At 34.2% G+C, this 16,234-nt stretch overlaps 1 protein-coding gene across 2 annotated transcripts in view; it reads left to right on the top strand.

Moving 5' to 3' along the window:
- Positions 1-15,920, top strand: part of PSMD14 (proteasome 26S subunit, non-ATPase 14) — a 46,443-nt gene extending 30,523 nt beyond the window's left edge. Inside the window, exons 9-13 of one of the 2 annotated variants that reach the window (XM_058809434.1) lie at positions 6,416-6,523; positions 9,596-9,670; positions 12,006-12,131; positions 13,267-13,329; positions 15,495-15,920. In XM_058809434.1, coding sequence (XP_058665417.1) covers positions 6,416-6,523; positions 9,596-9,670; positions 12,006-12,131; positions 13,267-13,329; positions 15,495-15,593 — 471 coding nt within the window. In that variant the 3' untranslated portion in view covers positions 15,594-15,920. The remainder of the gene's footprint in view (positions 1-6,415; positions 6,524-9,595; positions 9,671-12,005; positions 12,132-13,266; positions 13,330-15,494) is intronic. The other variant, XM_058809435.1, reaches the window with a different exon arrangement.
- The last annotated feature ends 314 nt before the right edge of the window (positions 15,921-16,234 follow it).

Raw genomic sequence — 16,234 nt, 5'->3', positions numbered from 1 at the left:
AATAAGTAACACAGTTGAATTAGTAATTAAAAGCAACTAAACAAAACAGTGAATTGACTGTATTGTCACTACTTTGGGGACATGTCTATTAATTGTGAACCATTATGCAGATAGCATGTAGAGGAAAATGTGTTTTAAAACATGATACCTACAATTTTGTCAGAATCTTTTATACCTGGAACAACTTCCATTGTTGGAACTGGATTTGCTAATACTTTCCTATTGTAAATGGAAGAATTCTAAAATGGATAACCTAACTTTGCAGTATGTAACTTTGATTGATGTATCAAGAGTACCTTTCTGGACATTATGCACAGTGTGTAGTATATTTAGGCCCTCTCACAGTAATGTGCTATTTCTTCCCATTGACTGGACAGAAACATTGTGGTTTGCTCTAGCCAAGAGCTGAGTTTCCATAGGAGCCTGGTTTGGAGAGTAAGGAGGTTGTATGTTTGTGCTGGGTTTGATCACTGTTGATTCAGTAAAGATTGTTGTTCCTTTGCTTGGAGAATCATATTTGTGGGAGATGAATTGTGTCTGCATCACAGTGTGGGCCACTTGGCGTTTTCAGTTCAGGCTGTGTAAACCTAGGCATAAACTACATAGTGTTATTACTGCCAGTGCACCACTGTTTTCTTACATTTTCTAGAGTAGTGATGCATATCCAGATTCACATATTTTGCATATTTTATCTCCTGTTTTTCTAATGGAGTGCTGAGATTGTTAGTATCAATCCTAGTGTTCCAAAATTTGTTCTGTAATGTCCTTTGGACTTCTGATTTAATTAAGTCGTGTATGTTTACCTGTTAAACCATTTACATAGGTTACTTGAGTTCATGCCCTTCCCTAAAACAGAAAGTTCTAAGACTTAATTGAAAAGTATTAAATGTTTAATTTCCTTTTGCTGTGGTGGATGTAGAATTGTCCATTTATCTTCATTAAAGCATATAGCTTTAAAACTTGTTTCTCAGCTACATGGGAGTTATGGATGCGTGCCCTCACTTGTCAAGATAAATGTATTATGCTGTAGTTCTCTTCCCCTTCCAGTATGGATATTGAAGTTGTACTGCAGATTTGACCACAAGTAAATAATTCTCCAAGGATAGAGAAGGAAAATGCACATACTCCTAGGAATATGTTTTCCAGAGCTAAAATTGACATTTTATAAATAATTTCCATGTTGCAAACTTCAAACTCACAATCACAGCAATTCAGTGATATGCATTTGGCATGAGTCAGTTTCAGTTCTTAGTGCTTTTCATTGGAAATGGCATAAAAAGTACGATTTCTTTGAATTTTTTATGTTGTGGGCTTGCAGGGGACAGAAGATGTTCTTCACTTGTAGTTGTCTAACAGTGCATGGCAGCATAAATAACGAAATGGTCATAAACCTGAGCTGCACTTCTCTGGTCACGTGTTCCATTTCATTTTTAAAGAATCTAGAAACAAACTAAGCAGTTGATAACAGGTCAGTTGCAGGTGATAAAAGAGATTTTAGATGGGACATTACTTCTTTTTCCACACCTGGCAGAACCACACTATATCCTTTGCAGTTGTCTTTAAGCACTGGTGTGTTTGTTCATAAACATATGGCATAAACAATACATCACTATTTGAATTCCAAGGATACAATGCATTTTTAAAGATAGTCACCATATGCCATAGATTCTTCACTGGAAAAATATTGATGTTAGATTTTTTTTTTTAATTTAAACAATAAAGGCTGACTTATGCCTAACTGAAGTTTACCACTAAAATATAGTGGGACTTGAAAAACAAAGCTATTTCGTTCAGTATTGTTTGGATATTTAATATTGGAGGGATTTAAGAATAAAGTGTGTAAAGTACTCCTCAATTAATCTTTTTTTTTAAATGCCCCACAAAGTTATGACAACTGTTTTAGAGTAACTGATAATATTCAAGTATTATCAGTATCTGATAGTAAGAAACTAAAGAGTGACAGCATTCACACTTTCAGGAGAAGCTAAAAAAAATCTGGCTACTAAATACTCTAAATTTTCATCAAGCCATTATTTTTAATAACTGTGGAAACTATAAGAGGCCAGATTTTTGTCTAGCTATCAATTGAGGTGTCCAGTGCTCATCTTATGTTGTGAGTAAATTTTAATCATATTAATTATAGCTGTCCTGAAATTTACACAGGACATAACTGTATATTTTCTTCCTAAAAATAGATTCTATGGACTCTAGTGTGGGCTGTTGACCCCAGGCAAATGCTAAAAAAAAATGCTGTATAGTTATTGTTTTTTAGATTATTATGCATTTTGAAACTAAGACAGATGTACAAAAAGATGCAGTTTTTATTTTGTATTGGCAGCTTCCAAATATTTAGTATCTATTTCCAAGAACTGCAATTAGTAAAGCATCCATGGTACTGAAATCCACACATCCCACAAGCTAATTATATTTGCAAGGTCAGATTGAATACATATTTTCAGAAAAATAAAGGGTTATATAAATGTGTCTTCTACTTGGCTGTTATATCACAGTTTGTTGATCTGGAGTATAATGTGTACAATTCACAAATTTGTCTGATAACAGAAAGTGGTGTGTGATTGTGTTTATTTTACTAACCAGTATATTCACAGCAATCACTTCCAAATATCTCTCCAGTAAAGATGTGTTAATTACAAAACAGACAAGGTCTTCTATTATATTAAAGCTACTAACAAGAAGACAGCAGGAATCACACATGTAAATAGCATCATCAACCCCTATTTTAGTCCTCTGTTTTGATCTGTGAGTTGCGCATAGACCAAAGGTGCTATTAAAGACTCAGTATATGAAATAGGCAGCATTATATGAACAAAATTTATTCAACAAGAAAACAGACCTTTAACATGAATTTAACAAGCCTGAGAAATTATAAACTCTCATATGCTGCAGATTCATGCAGTGATAATAAACAAAAAAGGAAAGTAAGAGGTTTCCTTAAGCTAGCCAAACTGCTAATGGTTTTGTTATAAGCTGTCTGCTGTTGAAATGACCTCTGAAAAGTCTGGAGACACTTACACAAGGAAAAATTAAATGGTCAGAGTGGTGAAAGAGTTGCACTACGGAAGTGCATTTAAAAAAAAAATTACCTTCAAATTTCTGGAAAGCATCCCACTAACATAGACTTCTGGTTAACTTTTTAATGTCTTTTTAGGAAAGGAATTTATCATGAAGCTTGGAAACAAATTTTTACTATAAGAATACATGCTGTATTATATTATATAGGTAATTTAAGTACAATGAAAGCTTAAATTTTTTGGTTGGGAAATACTGACATTTTGCAACAAAAATGTAAGCAACGGAGTAGTGGTTTGTGCTGGGTTTAATTAATCCTTAGAAGTTCTTTGTTCAAAATACTGTGTCTAAAGTTTCCATCATAGAATAGGGGGTGACCATGTTTCTGTCATCAGTCTGCATCATTCTGTACTTCGAAATACACAAACCTAGAGGGGAGACTTCAACTTGTACACACCTCCAAGTGCTCACTGGGGCTTTTTTCTTGGATCTTACTGTGGCATAATTAACACCTACTTCACCCATTGCTCATTAGTACACTGGACATTAATGAGTCTATTTATTTTTATGTAATCCTCTAAAGGCAGGACTGCTTTATGCTCACTATGAAAAAAGCAACTACATTTCATAGAAATGAATATGTAGAATTTATTGTGGTATTTATGTTTTTATTGTGTATTAGGTCTAAATTTAGCCTCCAGGTTGCTGAGCATGTTAGTTTCTTTAAGATGGTTGCTATAGTGATAGCAGCAAATTCCTTTAATCTTAGTGTAGTTAAAGTATTTAGTTATTATTGGTCATCAGAGTGCCACTAAGATGAAAAATAGCATTTGCACATCTACTTTTTGTACCCCTCTGAGATTGTAGGAATTGTAATTTTGTCCCTTTTAAAAGCATAATATTTGGTATTTGTGATTTCAGATTTTCATACTGCTTTCTGTTAGATTTATATTTGTTCTACTTAGGAAATACTTGCATGTCATTCCTTCAGGAAGAGAAATAAAGAGTGCAGTGTATTCCCATGCTGCTTGTACCCAAAACATAATGAGCGTTAGTTCAGAATTAGTCAAAATCAAGATGTTTGAGCAATATTCAGTATCACTCATAACTAATTCAGGAACTTGTACGTATATTTTAATGTGAAATTTAACTAATCTGAGAACTCTAACCAAAATCTTGAATTTTCTTGTAAAAAAAGTTCAATAATATTTTTATTTTACATGGCTCAAGTGGCAAAACAAATCTATGCTGGACAATGCCATTCTTTCTGGATAAGCTCAACATTGTCTAGTAAAGTTCTCAGTTAAATTCAGGTCTAAGAAGCGGGGCTGTTAGTAAGCTACAAAGCAACTCCTTGTCATTCTGGTATACTTCCTAGTTCATGTTTCTTGCTCCTCAGGGTAAATTTTTGCTTGCTTAGGTTTTTTTCCATTATCTAGCTAGTCTCTGGAGAACTGCTGGTGTGCTTTTTTGGGGTTTTTTTACCTTGCTTTGCTTGACTTTTAATTTATACTGTTTGTTATGGTTGGGCATTTCCAGATGTTGATATATTAGAGCATCTGGTTAAAATGGAATACGAAGATACATACAAAAGCTTGTCACAAGTGTTCTAAGATAGAGAAAAATTGTAAAAAATGAAAAAAAACCAATTACTTCTTATGTTATGAGAAGTAATGTATAGATATATAATGACTTTTAAATATTTTTGAGAATTATTCTAAATGTAATTCCTTTTTCTGTAGCATTGGCATCAGATAGCATACTTCTGCTGCATTCTAAATCTGAATTGTGTTTTTTTTGTTGTCAAGAAAAAAAATCACTGGTAACTCACTTTAATTGGGTCACAACTGAACATTGTTAATAAAGAAGATCTTTTTGGAAGGATTTCTGCAATCAGTTTGAAAACATGGCATATGCAGGTGGATCTGGCCAGCAGCTGAGAGACCAAGCAATAGCCCTTAGTGGCACTCAGTCAACACCACTGTCTCACTTGGGTCTCAAAAGTAAATCACAACTGGTGATAAGTTTGTGGTTTTTTTCTGTTTACACCTGATTTTTTTTTTTTGTTATAAATATTTGCCAATTAATTTCATTTCCACATGAAGGACCTCAATGTTTTTTCTTCTAGTCCTAAAAACTACACAATATTTAGTTATTAATATTTGTGTAAATGGAGAGGAAAATGCTGGAACAAGGTGGGAGACTGTGTCACTTTCTCTGCAGATTTCTGTGACAGTGGTTGATTTCTTGTTTGTTCAGCATAAACAAGGTCCAAGTCTAATTCCTCAAAATATCAAACCAGCCATGTAAATGCTTCTGTTGTCCAACTCATGGTACAGAGAGGAAAAGAATAAAAATTATTATAGAAAAGCTGTTAAAAGGAGATTTAAGTTAATAACTCTCTAAAGATATGCAGACAAGATGCCTGCAAAGTCTGCCTGGCACTGTTTTAGTGGATGTGCAAGGCTGTACCTGCACTGGTCCAGTTAAAAGACTGGAACCTAAACAAGAATTATTCTTGCAGTTACAAACCTGTGCTGGTCAGCACACAGTAAGAGTGGGTGTGAGTGTATTGTTGGTAGATTCTTAGGTCTGTCTCAGCTCCTATAGGTTTTGGACAGGAGTGGGGGTTTTATTGCATGGGACCATGAATTTCTCTTTGCAAAAATTTTTATAGACAAATTTAGCACAGGGCAGAGTAAGAATCAGTGATGGGTTTACATTATTTGCAATCAAATAGCACTGAATACTGCCTACCGTGTACCTTTAAATCATAAATGACCTTGGTTTTCTTTTACTCTATTTTTTACTCCTGAGCATGACACTGACAAGGACTTTTTAATCCATCAGACAGTTTATAGACCCTTTCGTAGTCACAAGAAGCAAAAAGCATCTGACTAGAAGGGAATACATGGGGCAAGTTCCTTGCTGGCTATAATTTTGTTGTCATTTCAAGTATTGTGGTAGTATAATTGATGTGACAGGACTGGGCTTTAGACTTGGTCCCTTAGCTTGTGCTCACTTTCAGTTTTAGTCTCTCTCTGTCATTCATTTTGATTGGATAAGATTTAGGTGACAAACATATGCATAGTTTTGAGGCTTAGAGTAAGTGCACATAAAATTCAATATTATATGGTGATATAATGTATATAAAACTTACAGTTCCATGGAAAAGGTAATAATTGGTGTCACCTTACAATACAAGGCAGTGTAGTGTGCTGATCACATAGCCAGCAGGAGGTTCTTTTTTATTAATATTATAATTAAATGATTTTCTGGATAAAGGCCAAAAACAGATGAGAGTTGATTGTGCCTTGTCCACTGTTGCTTGGCTCTATTAGTTGCATTTTCTAAAAAGAATTGACTTGACATCTTGTTTTTACAGGTTGTTATTGATGCCTTCAGATTGATCAATGCTAATATGATGGTCTTAGGACATGAACCACGACAAACAACTTCAAATCTGGGTCACCTAAACAAGCCATCTATCCAGGTAAACCTAGTGCTGCTAGTCCTGTAAATTGCAAGATTTATTTATCAATTTTTGGGAAAGGTACTTAAAACAGTAGGTTACAAATTATTTATTGTTCACTCTGTTGCATTTTTCCACATGCATTTATAATGGATGTGATTCATCAATGGACATGTGTATGTGAGGGGTTTAAAATTGAGCCCTAAATTACCTACCCAAGTGTGAATGCAGGTATTTAATGTGTACAGCAAAGATTGAAGTATAAATTTATGGAAATGCAAACTTTTTAAAGTGACAATAGATGACATAACATGTGATGCAAGACAAGTGCTGTTTTCAGTCCTGCTGAAAAACTGCTGCTTATCAACATCTCATCTTTCTTCAAGTTAAGTTACTCACAAATAAATTATGGAAAAAGTTCTCTCTTTTCTTTTTACTGTAAGTTTCTAGAGGTTATTACTTATTATGTAATCTAGATTAAACCTTGTGTCTTAAATAATTAATCCCTGATTTTTATGTAATGCAGTAATTTGCTGAAAAAATGGTGGAGGAGGATATTCAATGGATAAAATGGATGCTTGATTGGCTTCTGCTGTAATGTTTCTTTTGAATACTCATTTGTGAAACCTAAATATTCAAAGTTTGATTTCTGAAGTTGACTTTCACTAAAAAGACAAAAGTTTTGGTTATCACTGAAGTAAGCCTTTATTTTGAGAAATACCTTCTATCCTGAAATAAGTATCCTCTGGAGTGATTAATGCTTTTATCTCTGTCCTTCTTCTGCCTCACTGTTTTTTCCTTTAAAAACTCTTCCCCCTTACTATGGATTCTGAAGGCATGTGTCCTCGAAACCATGAAGCCCAGTTCCTGCTTTTGTTTCCATTACTTGAACAATAAAAGTAATATCTTGCTAGGTAAACATCCAAGAAAAAGACCATCCACTAGTCAGAGCAGAACTGAAATAATGGCTGAATTTGTGCTCTGAGAGAGCCATTCTTTGAGAGGTCCTAGACCACCATACGCTTATCTGGTGAAAGATAAATTGTTTGGTTTTTTTTTTTTTTTTTTTACTACTACATTGGAACTCTTTGCTGTTAATAAAAATGCTGGCAAAAAGGCATCTTAAAATTAAAAATTGGTCAAAACTGCAGACAATAATGAGTATGAAATAAGCAGCTAATACTCTTGATTGGATGTAGGCAAGCCCATGCTTGCATGTTTCAGGGCTTTTCTAACTGGGCTTTTCTAGACCCTGTGTAATGCTTTCCCTTGGAAACCCCTGCAGTATTGTTCAGCTTCATTATTTTAAGATCACTGTCACTACAGCATGGCATATTTTGGCCGTGGGATTTTGGGTTTCTGTTATTAAAATGGATAGTTTTTGTTTGTGTTGATTTTTTGCAAGCTGGCAATGAGCTGTTGCAAATGTCACTGTTATGATAAAAATCATAATTTTAAATGGTACTCTGTTCCTAAAGCTGCAGGAGCTCTTGCAGTGTTGTTTTACTTTTATTTGAAGCCTTGAATAAAATTCTGACTCAGTTGAGGACAGAAGCAAACTAACTACTGATTTCAGCTGGGCTAGAAGCAAGAATTACTTAGAAGACCTTACTTAAAATCTCAGGAAGAAGAATAATAGAGTAGTACATGCCTTGGCTTCACTCCCTTTTTCTGTGTTTTTTTCTTGAGTTCCCTTATCAACATCCTTTTTTACAGTTGTTTACCTTTTACATTTGCCCACTCTTTTAAAGGGTAGTTTCTGGAAGGGGGGAGGAAAGGGAGAGGATAGTGGGAGAAGGCAAACCTGTTTGTCAAACTTTAAGAACTTGAGGAAACTTCCTAAATATCAACACATGAGTTTATGCACAAACACCAAAACCTCATATGCAGTCGTTTTGAGTGGGATAAGAAAATGGCAGTGGAAATTACTTACAGTTAATAGTTAAAACTATAAATTCTGTTATTGATAATAAAATCTGTATTTTACAAGCTTAATTAAAATAAGTTGCACAAGTAATGGTTTTATGTAAGTGCTAATTCTCGTAACTTTTCAAGTAGTTTTTTATCCTTGTATATGTGTTTGCAATAGAAATCTATTTAAAATGTATGTATGAAAACATTTTCAGCTTTCATAGAGATAATTTTGTAATGCTAAAATATTAAGTTGCACAGGATGCAAATACACATTCATTTTGTGTAGCTGTAAATAGATATTAAATTTAAATAGATGGAATGCTTGAAACAGAAAATTTATCACTAATTCAGCATATTTATGTATGATTTATTCTATCTTGTTCATAAATGTAAACTTCATATGTGAAATTCTATTTGAAAGTAGACTCTATTAGTTGTGATGAAGATTGATCATAGAATTTTACCTCCCCAAATATTAATACAATTCACCCTTAAGTCATAAATGTAAAAGGAAATATCTAATGCAAGTGAGCAAAACAGAAAATACGTGCATACAGCTACCATTAAAACTAATCTCAGTTGATCCGATTGTATTTGCAGAGGGCATACTTGTAATGAAAAAGGTGGGAGTTTTTTCCTTCATTTACAGTTAAAAAATAAAATTAGTGTCAATATCCAAGGTTAATTTGATACACATTGTCTAACTGAGGTTTTTGCTTGCTTCAGTTAATCCCTCTTCATTCACCCTGGAGAATGAACTTGGGGATGTTGACAGTGGTTATAGTCTTTTGTTTGTAACAGAATATTTTAATAGGAGTGATAACCAAATTTATTGAGAGAGGAAGGATTTGAGAGAAATATGTTTGTGCATATGTATCGGTCAAATGTTTGAAGGCAGTTACCATTTTTTCTTATTATAGTTGCTACTGTGTGAAAAAAAAAATCTGTGGTTTAGAAATAGAAAACATAACTGTCAGTTAATGAACACAAAAAGAGAAATAGAACCAGGTATATTTACTTCATATCTCCTTGTAATTTCTGCATTTTTTTTCTTGGTGTTTTTCCCTTTATTTGAGTAATCTTTAAGGGTGTTTATATTGAAATGAGCTTTCTCCTTCTGATATTTCTTCATTTCAGCAGTGGGTGATTTTAATCCAGTTTCTCCCCTAAATTTTGCAGGCACTAATCCATGGACTAAACAGACATTACTATTCCATCACCATCAACTACAGGAAGAATGAACTAGAACAGAAGGTAATTGTTTCAGCTTTAATTCAGAGTACCACAAGCATTATACAAAATGTTGTGGCAGTATTCTGATTTCAATGGCTGTTACTTTCAGTAATTGTTTAAACTCTCCAGGAATAGGTGGCTTCTCTTCCAGAAAGCACTTGAATGAACAGTCATTGAGATAAAACTTTCCAAAACCACATTCTGTAGTTTGACAACATTTTTGTCCACCTCATTGAAAGCTGTCATTCTGTTCTCTGTACCTAAGTTTGTACAAAGTTTCAAGTTTTCAGTGATGAAGCTGAAAAGCATACTAGCTGCCTTCAGTTTTCACAGGCTGGAATTCCTGAAGCTAGGAGAATTTTTAACTGTGTTTTCCAAAATGGAATGCATAACCAAGGGATGTTGGGGTTTTCCTTGCTGTGATCACTTTGACAGAAGGTACTTCCAGTTGGTATGATTGCAACTCCCCAAGACGTCACTGAATATCAGGAAGTAGTGATGTCCTGCATTTACAAGAAGAAATATTTTGGAGTTACTGACAACAATCATTTTTTGCTACTTTTGCGTCAAATGTCTTCAGGTTACATACAAAATCTAGCTTGAGAGTCTCAACCAGGAAAACAAAAAGGAAGAAAAAAAGCTTATGTATCATCTACAGAAGTTAATTCTTGAAAAGCCAGATTCTATCCTCTGCATATGTTCTCTGATATGTCTGTGCATTTTCATGGCCTTGTTAGGGTTATAAATTGATCTCAAAGCTTATGATGAAATGATCAGAATAGTTTTTTACAGAATTCAGACTTTCTGAGTTACAAGTAATAAGAAAAAAAACCAGTTTCAAATAGTGGAGGAATAAGTGTGCAAATTAAGGAGTTGGAAAGAATGTGTGAAATGCACAACCATTTTTAGTGCAGTATCAGACTTCCAAGACCTCACTGTTACTGAAATGAGTAACTGATTGAACATAACCAGCTCTCTCAGGAAATGTCCATGAGGCTTCCAGAGGGTTATTGTTTCCAGTCAAATGCAACAGTTGGCCAAATCCAGTCTTGTCTGAAGTTCCAAGTGTGTATTTTCATCAATGGCTTCATAAAAGTGAGTTATATTACCTTTGCAAGTAGGAGAATAATCTTGAGCAAGTTAGAAAGACTTTAATCTGTGAGGTAACAACTCTCTCTCACATCTTTCATGAGGCAGCTTCATACATATCTCAAACCCCCCTCATGATGGTGGTGATCTGTTATCTCCATCTGTAGTAACAAAAGTACATGCTTCATGTATTAGATTAGGAGCTCATCACACCAAACCTTAATTTTAAAATCAAGATAGCCTAGCTAAACTGTCCATATGCAGTTTGCCTACGACTCCTTCTGTCAGCAGCTAAGATCTTGCTAACACAAATTATGACACAAACTTTCTTCTCAGTTCACATGTTCCAAAGCCAGGTTGCTTTGGAAGCTCTACAGAGGATGAAACAGGTACTTTTATTCAGGTGATAGCAATTACAGGGATTACCACTTCTCAGAAATGTCTAGTAAATGTTCACAAATTGAAGACAAGCTGAAACTGTTTGCTGAAGGGGTCCTCCCTATAGTCATCAAGTGTGCAGGAGATCCACAAAATACACTTCCTTTATTCATGAAAATAAAGAAATTGCTATTGTAGCTGTTCCTGTGCTCTTTCAAGATGACATGAAAGTGTCAAGTAAAACCTTTCAAATATATGTATTAGTGCCTGCCTTTATCACCATCTAATCTCTGCACATTTTATCCTATGGTTTTTATGCTTGCTTATTCTTTATGAGGCAAAGACATACAAGTCATGCTTTGGTCACTTTCAAAGTCTGTTTTACTGTCAGTTGCTTGCGTACAGATCAGATAATCAGTGAAGCCTGTGTAACTACTTTATGAATTTAATCCAAGCATTAAAATATTTTTCAACTTCGTCAGAGGCCAAAAGCTTCAGCTATTCAACTATATGGCGGCTAAAGTATTCACTTTTATCTTAGCTCTGCTACAAGGCAATTGTGCACTCTTAACCTGCAGCAAAAGTAACAAATCACAGAAAACAAATCTATGTATTCCTGTCAAAGTAAATGTGACCCATGTTTTCATGTCTCATTTTCATATTTAGGATTCAAGAAGTTCGATATTTTAAAAGTATGCAAATCTATCTTCTAATTTGGTAGAGCACTCTAGTAGTTTATCATTGTATTTCCTTTATTTAAACACTGATATTTTAAGATCGATTTTTTTTAATATTCTTCTTACTATAAATCAGTTGGCTGTCAAAGAGATCTTCATAGTATTCTGAAAGTCTTTTGTGGTGAATGCTCTAAAGAGGTTTTGTTTTGCAGATGCTGCTAAATTTGCATAAGAAGAGTTGGATGGAAGGTTTGACACTTCAGGACTACAGTGAACATTGCAAACTCAATGAAACAGTAGTGAAGGAGATGTTAGAATTAGCTAAGAATTATAACAAGGTATTCATATCCCATAATGATAGTATAAGTGTAGCTGTGTTTATGAAGTGAAGAAATTAGTTACCTAATTTCAGAACAAATTGGTTATCACAAGCTTTGTTCAGAATGACTGTAGTTTGTACTAATCAGCTAGGTATGGTTTCTGTGGGAAGTTGCCAGATTAGCTCCTTGGGCACTGCCACCAGACTTTTGCCCTAAACTTTTGTCAAAGTGTTTAGTTACATGCTTTGCTTTGAAATGTGAGTAATCATATTGATTTTCTGTTTTTACTTAGTGACAAGAATATAAGATTTCTGTAGATCAAAATGAGCAGTCAATTTTTTCAATCCTTCAGTCAAGGATAGTTTGATCACTGTGGCAAAGGTTATTTATCTGTGTCAGTCTAGTAGATAGGCTATAAGTATTTAGAATGCATCCCAGAGCCCAATTCAATGTTCTGTTTAGATAAGAATTTTGTTATTGGTGTTGTAAGAGGAATCACAGTTGCTTGTACTGTTTTAATACTGACACACTTAGAAATATTTCTTACAAATACTAGATATCCACAAGCATTCTGTGAGTAGTAATCATGTCAGTATTTGTTAACAAGTGTTATTTTTTTAACTCCTCAGAAGTCCTTACAACCAAAATTCAGTATCACATTCACTAGTTAAGTTAGTGGATGAACTTTATGAAGACACTGTATTTGAAGGCAACATAACAGTATCAAAATATATTAAAATAAATTACTTTAAACAGTACAAAAATTGAGATCAAATCTCCAGTAGTTGAAACCATATAGAAATGCTGGGTTCAGTTCTGTTTTATTATTTTAACTGCTTTCAACTATCTTTAACTATTGATACTGCTCATTTAAGAATTTTGCTTACTAACCTTTTGGTAAATGTGTGACAATAAAACCATTCATAAGTATTTGCCTTGATCTTTTGCACTAACACTCAGTAATTAAAACCACGTCTGCTGAAAACCTGAAGTACCTTTCCTTTTGACTTTCTGAAATGTGTTGCTGTTTGATTTTTTTTTTCTTTTTCTTTTTTTTTTTTTTAAGGAACAGAATTGTATTTTGAGAATCTGTGGCTTGGGGGAAAAGTAAATGAAATCTGAAACACTGACCTTTTCTGTGTTTCTTTCACAGGCTGTTGAAGAAGAAGATAAGATGACACCTGAACAGCTGGCAATAAAAAATGTTGGCAAGCAGGTGAGGTGTGATGAATTAGAGTGAGGTGGAATGATATGCCTCGTTCATTCTAAATACTAATTCTTTACATGTGTGGAGGTGATTTTAGTTCTACATGCATGATATTCTCAGTGCTTCAAATAATAAATTTATTTTTCTTGGAGGTCATACAATGAACAGGTCTTTGACTGTAGGTAATTGGCAGAATATCTGCAGCCGTATTCTATATGTGTTTTTATTACAAGCTGAGGAACAGTGTTGAAATTTAGTAGTTTTCCCTTTTCCATCTTCATTTGTTTTAACTTCTACTAAGAGACATAAAGATATCCAAGTCTGTGTCAGAGAGACCCAAACTGTGGAGACACTTAAAAATGGTGATCATGGAAACAGAGGTGAGGGTGGTGTGTTTGTACATTATCATCTACATTGCCATGTAAAGAGCCAGCTGACCCCTGTCTTCAGTTCATGAACACACTGTCAGTGCTTAGCTCTCAGACACACTTGGCAGGTAGGCTGAGTTCCTTTGTATTGGTGTTTGAGGAAAACTGTTTAGGACCACAGCTGAAACTGAAAACACCCACTCAATTCATTCCATCCCTTTGCAATGTTAGGATGTAATGTCTTTTTGAAGACTCAACAAAAAACTATTTCTACATTTGATTTCAACATAAAGGTTGAGGAAATGTGCCCTTCTGAGCAAGGGGAGAGCAAAGGAAATTTGTAAGAGCTTGTGTTCAAGAAGGGCAATGAAAGCAAGAAATAGCTTTTAAAATACCTAGTGTGTCCTTAAAGAACCAGTACTTACTGTATTGCTAGTAGCAGTAGAAGAATTTAAAAGATTCTGGATTGCTCTTATGTGTCAGCTTCTAGCAGCAATGTCATAACACATCTGCACTATTGTTCAGTCACTCATGTATTTCTGTAGCATTCAGAACAATGGAGTTTATGCACACCTACACATACATAAATATACACACATAAAATATGTAAGAAGGGTTGTATTTTAAGGGTTATGATGTCATCTCAAACAGAACTTGAGCTTCACTAGTTGTTACGCATACGTGAAAAAAACTCTATTTTGGAGCAGTTCTTCAAAAAGAAAAGAATTTTTTTCCTGATAAAATGTTTAAGTTTCCTTTAAATTAAAAAATGGTTCTGTGAAGTAATTGTCAAATGGAATTTTTTATGCAACTTAGATTAAAAGCTTTGTAAACAAGCAGCCACTCACACTATAGGGATATTATGTTACTAGGTGTATAATTTGTTAGGAACCAAAAGAATGTTGGACAACTGTCTGATCTTTGAAAAGGAGTTATTTAAGGAGGGCAGCATACACAGATTCAGTAGCACTCTTCTATATAAATTTAGATGGGTTCATTACATTTTGACATAATTCCATCTTTAAAGAAGTTACAATTCCCATGCATTATTGTCTTCCATATTTTAATTTCTTTACACACAAGAATTACTACAATAATACTATAATAAAATTTAGACATCTTTTTGAGGCATGACTGATATTTTTGCAGTATTTGGAGGTTAATTATTTCATATCAGTGGTGAAACTGAAGAAGTGCATGTGTATGATTTTCAACCAGAAATAATCTTATTGTTGCATGCAGATGCCCACAAATGCCTACATCAGTTGAGTAATAGTGTGTAAAAATATGTATTTTCAGAAAACTGCTCAGGCTTAACATTCAATTCCTAAGAGCATTTGACAGGGCATTGTTCATGTTTCATGTTTCTGTGGGTATAGATACACTCATTTTCTTGCAGTCAATGCAACTATTCAAAGACTGTGTTAAATGATGCCTGAATCTTCACAGGATTAGAACACACATTTGCAAAGATCTGAAAACAAATTGCAACATACCAGAACTAAGATTAAAACATTGGCCTTAGTGAGATGTATAGTAAAATTTACACGTTGTGTGTTGTCCTTAAACCATGTCACAGCTGCCCATGGTTACTCTTGATATGCTGGATAGAAATTTACTTCCTAAGCCTATCCTCAACTTAATTGTTAGTACAGTCATTTGCTAGGTCTTCCTAGAATGGAAAATTTACAAGCATTACTGGCCTGTGTTCATTAACTCACAGACATCTTAAATAGACTTGAAGTAAATGAAATCTTTCAGAGACATGTTTCAGTCATCCCTCTCATGGCATCCTTTGTATTTCAGGACCCTAAACGTCATTTAGAAGAGCATGTGGATGTGCTGATGACCTCAAACATTGTCCAGTGTTTAGCTGCTATGTTGGATACAGTTGTATTTAAATAACTGATTTACCGTTGGTGATACTTTCTGTGTATATTTGTTTATTGTTTCTAATACAAAACAGAGACTGGTGAGGCTCTATTTGATTAAATGGAGAGAGACATGTGACTTCATTTGCAATGTAAGTGCAGCACTATAACACCTCTCAGCCTCTAATTGTGCATTTGCTTCAGTTTCTTTATGTCAAGGTCCTCACAGATTCCAAGGCATTCAAGAACACGATGTGGGGAAAAAATTGAGTACCTTTTCATTTAATATTTGGGGGGAGGGGGAGGAAATCAGTAAAACATATATATTTTGATTGTTGCAACATAATAAAAATACATTTACAAATCTGTCTTAAGTTCTCGACAATGTTTTTTGAGAAAGGACAGCGGGAATTAACAAACTAGAAAAAGTGTTAGTAAACATTTGTTTCCCTTCACTGTAAAACTACTGAGATACTAATTGCTAGGAAAGCAAAAATTCTCTCATGAACATTAAAACAAAAAAATCATAGTGCTGGATTCTGAGGATGTACAAAACCAAAAATGCTGAAAATTCCCCTGTCAGTTCCCTTTGAATATTATTCAAACCCTAATATCTACACAAGACAACTGACCTTAAGGAAATTAATTCAGTTGCTGATAACTGAATCACAGAAC

This window comes from Ammospiza caudacuta, chromosome 8 (genome assembly GCF_027887145.1).
Source record: "Ammospiza caudacuta isolate bAmmCau1 chromosome 8, bAmmCau1.pri, whole genome shotgun sequence".
Taxonomy (NCBI): domain Eukaryota; kingdom Metazoa; phylum Chordata; class Aves; order Passeriformes; family Passerellidae; genus Ammospiza; species Ammospiza caudacuta.
The sequence above is the reverse complement of the archived record's forward strand: the minus strand, read 5'-3'. Positions and strand labels throughout refer to the sequence as shown.